The sequence below is a fragment of the Erythranthe guttata genome, chromosome 3 (genome assembly GCF_056151865.1).
Source record: "Erythranthe guttata isolate IM_541 chromosome 3, IM_541, whole genome shotgun sequence".
Taxonomy (NCBI): Eukaryota; Viridiplantae; Streptophyta; class Magnoliopsida; order Lamiales; family Phrymaceae; genus Erythranthe; species Erythranthe guttata.
In genome coordinates this window covers 7,461,492-7,470,045 of record NC_142535.1, presented here as the reverse complement: position 1 = coordinate 7,470,045, position 8,554 = coordinate 7,461,492, and the positions used below count along the sequence as shown (strand labels likewise).

At 42.7% G+C, this 8,554-nt stretch overlaps 1 protein-coding gene across 1 annotated transcript; it reads right to left on the bottom strand.

Moving 5' to 3' along the window:
- Positions 1-1,500: 1,500 nt before the first annotated feature.
- LOC105966834 (uncharacterized) lies at positions 1,501-2,703 on the bottom strand. The gene has a single exon (XM_012991413.2). The coding sequence runs from the start codon at positions 2,701-2,703 to the stop codon at positions 1,501-1,503; it is 1,203 nt and encodes a 400-aa protein (XP_012846867.2).
- Positions 2,704-8,554: the final 5,851 nt, after the last annotated feature.

The window sequence follows — 8,554 nt, the reverse complement described above, 5'->3', positions numbered from 1 at the left end:
GAGAGAGGCTAATAATGGCTCCGGGATTGTTTGAACGATGGGTTTGTAGTATGGATAAACTGTCATCAACTGATTACAATCATTATTCCATCATTATCATCGTAAATGTGTGAGGGTTTTAGTAACATAAGTGTGAACTTGTGAAACTAGCACCGATTTTCTTGAGACATCGAATGCACCTAATTGCTACGACCATGGTGTGTTTGAGAAATTTCTGGTGGTTCTTGATGGATCTTGTTGGTCCTACAACGTTGTAGATGGCCTTAATTTTTTGGTCCGTAGAAGTTACCATTTGTTAGTGCCAACAATTTTTATCATATTTTTTTAAAGTTTAACTTGTTGCCTACTTACCGGTCAGGGCAGTACTCCTCAGCCGGAAATTTAGCAACTCCGCATCTATGGCTATGTTTACATGCTTTGCTCTTGGAATTCTTTCTTTGATTAATATTTACCCTATCTAAATGATTTACGGCTTACTCGAATCAACAATAGCAGTAGCTTTGGGTACCCTGGCAAATGCAGAACCCGAGGATCAAACATGGAAAGGCCTCTTAGTATCTTTCATAAAGGCATTAAGGGTTTTTATGGGACTTCTTAGGAACAAGAGGATGAGTGATGCAGAGATCAGGATGCGTGAGACAAATCTCAGGAGAAAAGAGGCAGACCTGATGAGGAGAGAGATAGAGCTGACGTGGAGTAAGGCTGATAATGGCTCTCGGATTGTTTGAACGATGGGTCTGTAGTATGGATAAACTGTCGTCACTTGATTACAATAATTATTCCATCATTATGATGGTAAACTTTGTAATTCTTCTTAATTTTAGTGTTGTTTGCTTTCGTAGAATTGGTTTTGAAGTTTGGTAACGTATTGTTTAGTCTACAGGTGAATGTGTGAGGGTTTTAGTAAGATAAGTGTGAACTTGTGAAACTAGCACTAATTTTCTTGGGAGGTCGAAAAGATTTTATTATTCCATTTAAGATAGGAAAGAGGGGCCTCGTTAAAACATTGTGGGCCTAACACAAGGAAAAAGAGTACCCCTACAATGGAAATAAAAAATCAGCGTCTAAGGTAACTAGACGATTACAAATATGACCCAAAATGGGGTATAAAATGCTAATATTAAAGTATGTAATGCGGCTATTCTTAACCACCCCCAACTTTCTTGTACTTCGTTGAAAAGCCCCACAGATGGGATCAATTTGTAATTTTTGAAATTCCGCATCCCTAGCCAACATATTTTAGAATAATGCAGAATCACCCCTATGCTTATTCCATCTTCCCATTCTCTACAACCAATGACTCTCTCTTCCAATATTCGAAAGTTCCACCCCCAACACAGCGTGCTCCTACCCCTCCTCCTAAGATGTATTTTCGTGTGTCTCATTTACGAAAATTCGCAATACCGAGCTTATCACTAATGTACGCAGCCTTCACTTCTTGAGGCATATTGTTCCGGGAGAAAACCTCTTGATAAGATTTATGTGTATATGTCCAATTGGCTAAACGGTCTGCCACCGTATTCTCTTGGCGAAACACTTGTGTGATCTTATGGTATGGTCGAACTGTTGCATGCCAATCCGATATACGTACTCCAAATCCCACGCCACTCCCAGTTTCTTGATCGCGTTGACCGTTAAAAGAGAGTCCGTCTCGACTACAACTGCTCCAATCCCTAATGAATGACACAGGCGAAGACCCACGGCCACCGCAAAAATTTCAGCATAATTATTCATACCTTTCCCAAAGAAAGCCGAAAAGCTTGCAATAATACCACCTTCTGAATTACGAATGATGCCCCCGCCCGTACACATCTCTTCTTTCGCGGACCCATCTGTATTAAGTGTGTATGTTCCAACCGCATGAGGCTCCCATTTATGCCATACTCCACGCCTAACCATTGGTTGTGGCATGTAAATACCTAGTGCCGCCGGCTGTAGGAGTTGTGACTTCGTGGACATTTGGTGAGGTCTGTGTACGATACCCAGGTATTTTACTTTGTGGAGCACACATTGGCATATATCAGTCGCTGTCATAACCCCTCCGTCGTAAACCACCTTGCATCTTGCGATCCATATTTCTCGGATGATATGGCAGACTACTGATGTTCGAACCATGACGTAAGTTGAGTGAGTCTTCGGTTTCGGCGTCCATATGCGAAGCGCGTGTTTCACTGACTCAAAAGCCCACGGAATTCTGAATATTAAACCAAAGTGCCGCCATACTGATTGTGCAACTTCCGACTTAAAAAAAAGATGTCTGATGTCTTCTTGGTGGGGGTTGTTACAGCATACACATCTTGACACTATCGGAATTCCTCGAGTTACTATACGGAGGTCAACCGGGATAGCGTGATGCAGAATTTTCCACATAAAGCCACTAATTTTGGGTGGAATGTAGTTGAGCCATACCCGAACAGACCAGTGTTGCCTCCGACCATTTTTCCGCCAAAAAATATAATACTCTTTGGACGAGAAAATTCCCGTTTGTGTTAGTGTAAATATGAGTCTGTCAGGTTGTTGCTCATCCAACTTAACACGAACAATTTTCTCGTGCCAATATGTGTGAATGAGCGGTAAATAATCCGCTATTTGAGAGAGCGATTCGGCCACTGTAAGCTGACGGTCGCACTGGAGAGGTCCGATAGCGCCTCGCCAATCCAGTTTTCCATCCAAAAACTTATATCTCCTCGCCCTACGAGCCATATAGTACCCTCCTTCATGCTATCTACATGCTTGTGTATTGCAATCTAAAGAGGGGATGCCGTTTGCCGATTAGTATTATTCCGTTTATCGCAATATTTGGCTTTCGCAAATCGGGCCCATAAAGTTTGCCCTTGGTTGACCAACCACCATAGATTCCCATGCATGCAGTCCATTACATCTTTTAATAGCCGAATGCCCAATCCTCCTTCGTCAATCGGGGTACAAACGATCTTCCATCGAACCCAGTGTGTTCGCGCGTCATTACCCGAGCTCCAGAGAAACATAGCCATGATTTGTTCTATACGCTTTAAAACCGAAACACGGACTTTTGTGCATGCCATCATATAAACCGGAATGCTTGCAAGCACCGATTTTATCAATGTGATTTTTCCGGCAAAAGACAAAAATTTCCCTTTCCACGCCGTAAGATTTTCCCGAACCTGCTGCACCACGTTTTCATAATATTCAGCTTTTGATCTGCCAAAAAAGATAGGAACTCCGAGATATCTAAATGGGAACTCTTTTCGCCGAAAAACCGTAATTCGCTCAATGGAATGAGCAACACCCTCGCCCCATTTACGCACATAGTAATGACTCTTACATGCATTGACTCGTTGCCCGGAAGATCTTTCATATGAGTGAATAGTGTCCATAAGGTTCATTAAATATTCTCGCCCACCATTAGTGAACACTAGGATGTCATCCGCATATAGCAGGTGAGATATAGAAACATCGTCCCTCCCCACTTTGTAGGGTCGAATGTGCTTTGCTGCAATATTTTTGGTAATATTCTGCATCAATATTTGTTGAGCCAAAATGAAGAGGAACGGGGATAGCGGATCACCTTGCCGAACCCCACGAGAGGATTTGAAATTCCCCATGTGATATGCCTAATAGGCCCAACCCTATGGGCCTGCAAATTATTTACCTACTGGGCCACGAGCCCAATATCGAAGACCACTATCACCGAGGCCCAATCACCTTCAAGCAAGGTTTGGGCCCGACAATCTCAACTAAGCTATAAATACACATTTGAACTCATTCCATAAGGTAGGTCCTATTAACTGAGCAATACTATTAATTGTATTATCTGGACTATTTCTATGATCAGCACGTCTGACTTGAGCGTCGGAGGGGTTTCCGCCGGATCAACCCCCGGCTTAGTTCATGTGTTCTATGATCGCAGGTACCTCAGGATCATCAAGTTGTCAAGCTACTGATCTGCTTTGCTCTCCCAGTTCGTTTTCTACACCACCCTAGGTGAGCTACATATTTTAGCATCATCATTTTGGCGCCGTCTGTGGGAACGATGCAAACCAGATCACGTAGCCAACAAGATCCTCCTGAGGCGTCTGCTCGGAGAGAAAATGACACAACTAACGACCTCCTACCTCGTGGAGGCTCTGGCTTGCCACCTCCTCCACGTCCCATGGATCCGCCTCGCGAGGTTTAGGTGATCCCCCCTCGGGACCCACCACTCGCCGATCCACCACTCCCTGCTCCTCGAATGGTTCAAATAACTGAGGATGCGCTTCAACGCATGATAGCAGAATCTTCAACTCGCGCTGCCACAGAGGCCGTGACCCAATATATCGCCACGATGGGAGCAAATGCTCCCAACGCGATACCAGCACCTGCTCCACATGTGGAGCCACCGATGGCACCACCGCCATCAACTCCCTGGGGGCTTACATCGCCCCCAAAATATTTCGTTCGTCAAGGGTTATCGACTCCCTGGAGGCTTACATCTGCCCCCAAAATATTTTGTTCGCCAAGGGTTATCGACTCCCTGGGGTTCACAGTGCCCCCGAAATATTTCATTCGCCATGGGTCATCGACTCTCTGGGGGTCTACTTCCGCCCCCCTCAAACGGTTCCGATAACCGAAGAGGACCTTCAGCATATGATCGCCGAACCTTCAACAAGATCAACTTCTACTTGCTCCTCTAACGGTTCACATAACCGATGAGGACCTTCAGCGTATAATCGCGGAAGCTTCAACTTGTGCTACCACTGAAGCAGTGGCACCATGCATCGTCATAGCAGGAGCCAACGCTCCTCGTCGTGAGGCCCCACTGGGTCCTCAACATGATCAATTTCTACTTACTTCTCGAACGGTTCAAATAACCGAAGAAGATCTTCAGCGTATGATCACGGAAGATTCAACTCGTGCTGCCACTGAATCATGGCACCATATATCGCCAAGGTTGGGCATCTCACCCCAGTGGTTCGTGATCGCCTCATCCTAAATGGGGGGCTATCCCATCCTAAAGTTGGGTATCTCATCTCAAGGGTGGTACATCCACTTTCCTTTCAACCCCAAGGGGTTTCACATCCCATCAAGTGTTTCACGTCCCTACTTCAAAAAACAGAAAAAAGGGTCTGACGCGCACGCGCGAACCAATGGCACAACCGTGCCCATCCAATATTCTTGAGACATCGAATGCACCTTATTCTTACGACTGGGTGTATTTGAGAAATTTCTGGTGCTTCTTGATGGATCTTTTTCGTCCTACAACGTTGTAGGTGGCCTTATTTTTTTGGTCCGTAGAAGTTACTATTTGTTACTGCCAACAATTTTCATCATATTTTTTAAAGTTTCACTTGTTGCCTTCTTACCGGTCGGGGTAGTACTCCTTAGCCGGGAATTTAGCAATTCGGCATCTATGGCCATGTTTACATGCTCTGCTCTTCGACTTCTATCTTTGATTAATATTTCCCATATCTAAGTGATTTACGGCTTGCTCGACTCAACAATAGCAGTAGCTTTGGGTACCCTTGTAAATGCACAACCCGAGGATCAGACATGGAAAGGCCTCTCAGTATCTTTCATAAGGGCATTTAGGAACAAGAGGATGAGTGATGCAGAGATCAGGATGCGTGAGGCAAATCTCAGGAGAAGAGAGGCAGAGCTGATGATGAGAGAGGCCTGATTCCAGTTGCTTGCGATATCAATTGTACTGAAACACAACTGGCCATCATGTATGTTACTTGAACATGAGCCTATGAGCTAGGTTGAGAGAGGCTGATAATGGCTCCGGGATTGTTTGAACGATGTGTCTGAGTATGGATAAACTGTCGTCAACTGATTACAATCATAATTCCATCATTATGATGGTAAACTTTTTAATTCCTTTTTATTTTTGTATTGTTTGCTTTCGTAGAATTATTTTTGAAGATTGGAAACGTATTGTTTAGTCTACAAGTAAATGTGTGAGAGTTTTAGTAAGATAAGTGTGAACATGTGAAACTAGCACCGATTTTCTTGAGACGTCGAATGCACCTAATTGTTACGACCGTGGTGTGTTTGAGAAATTTATGGTGGTTTTCTTTTGGTCCTACAACGTTGTAGGTGGCCTTATTTTTTGGTCCGTAGAAGTTACGATTTGTTACTGCCGACAATTTTTATCATATTTTTTAAAGTTTCACTTGTTGCCTTCTTACCGGTCGGGGCAGTACTCCTTTGCCGGGAATTTAGCGATTCCGAATCTATGGCCATGTTTACATCCTTTGCTCTTCAACTTCTTTCTTTGATTAATATTTACTATATCTAAATGATTACGGCTTACTCGACTCAACAATAGCAGTAGCTTTGGGTACCCTGGTAAATACAAAACCCGAGTATCAGACATGGAAAGACCTCTCTGTATCTTTAATTAGGGCATTTAGGGTTTCAATGGGACTTTTTAGGAACACGAGGATGAGTGGTGCAGAGATCAGGATGCGTGAGGCAAATATCAGGAGAAGAAAGGCAGAGCTGATGAGGAGAGAGGCAGAGCTGACGTGGAGAGAGGCTGATAATGGCTCCGAGATTTTTTGAACGATGGGTCTGTAGTATGGATAAACTATCGGCAATTGATTACAATCATAATTCCATCATCATCATGGTAAACTTTGTAATTCCTCTTAATTTTGGTGTTGTTTGCTTTCGTAGAATTTTTTTGAAGTATGGAAACGTATTGTTTAGTCTACAAGTAAATGTGTGAGGGTTTTAGTAAGATAAGTGTGAACTTGTGAAACTAGCACCGATATTCTTGAGACGTCGAATGTACGTAATTGTTACGACCGTGGTGTGTTTGAGAAATTTCTGGTGGTTCTTGATGGATCTTGTTGGTCCTACTTCGTTGGAGGTGGCCTTAGTTTTTTGGTCCTTAGAAGTTACCATTTGTTACTGCCAACAATTTTTATCATATTTTTTAAAGTTTCACTTGTTGCCTTCTTACCGGTCGGGGTAGTACTCCTCAGCCGGGAATTTAGCAATTCCGCATCTATGGCCATGTTTACATGCTTTGCTCTTGGACTTTTTTCTTTGATTAATATTTACCATATCTAAATGATTTACGGCTTAGTCGACTCAACAATAGCAGTAGCTTTGGGTACCCTGGTAAATGCAGAACCCGAGGATCAGACATGGAAAGGCCTCTCATTATCTTTCATAAGGGCATTTAGGGTTTTAATGGGGACTTCTTAGGAACAAGAGGATGTGTGATGCAGAGATCAGGATGCATGAGGCAAATCGTAGGAGAAGAGAGGCAGAGCTGATGAGGAGACAGACATGGCTGACGTGGAGAGAAGCTGATAATGGCTCTGGGATTGTTTGAACGATGGGTCTGTAGTATGGATAAACTGTCGTCAACTGATTACAATCATAATTCCATCATTATGATGGTAAAGTTTGTAATTCCTCTTAATTTTTGTAAAGTTTGCTTTCGTAGAATTGTTTTTGAAGTTTGGAAACGTATTGTCTAGTCTACAAGTAAATGTGTGAGGGTTTTAGTAAGATAAGTGTGCACTTGTGAAACTAGCACCGATATTCTTGAGACGTCGAATGCACCTAATTCTTATGAACGTGGTGTGTTTGAGAAATTTCTAGTGGTTCTTGATGGATCTTTTTGGTCCTACAACGTTGTAGGTGGCCATATTTTTTTGGTCTGTAGAAGTTACCATTTGTTTCTGCCTACAATTTTTAACATATTTTTTAAAGTTTCACTTGTTGCCTTCTTACCGGTCGGGGTAGTACTCCTTAGCTGGGAATTTAGCAATTCCACATCTATCGCCATGTTTGCATGCTTTGCTCTTGGACTTCTTTCTTTGATTAATAATTACCAATTCTAAATGATTTACGGCTTGCTCGACTCAACAATAGCAGTAGCTTTTGGTACCCTGGTAAATGCAGTACCCGAGGATCAGACATGGAAAGGCCTCTCAGTATCTTTCATAAGGGCATTTAGGGATTTAATGGGACTTCTTAGGAACAAGAGGATGAGTGATGCAGAGATCAGGATGCGTGAGGCAAATCTTAGGAGAAGAGAGGCAGAGCTGATGAGGAGAGAGGCAGAGCTGACGTGGAGAGAGGTTGATAATGGCTCCGGGACATTTTGAACAATGGGTTTGTAGTATGGATAAACCGTCGTCAACTGATTACAATCATAATTCCATCATTATGATGGTAAACTTTGTAATTCATCTTAATTTTTGTGTTGTTTTCTTTCGAAGAATTGTTTTTGAAGTTTGGAAACGTATTGTTTAGTCTACAAGTAAATGTGTGATGGTTTTAATAAGATAAGTGTGAACTTGTGAAACTAGCATTGATTTTCTTGAGACGTCGAATGCATCTAATTGTTACGACAGTGGTGTGTTAGATAAATTTCTGGTAGTTCTTGATGGATCTTTTTGGTCCTACAATGTTGTAGGTGGCCTTATTTTTTTGGTCCGTAGAAGTTACCATTTGGTACTACCAACAACTTTTATCTTATTTTTTAAAGTTTCACTTGCTGCATTCTTACCGGTCGGGCAATACTCCTCAGCCGGGAATTTAGCGATTCCGCATCTATGGCCATGTTTACATGCTT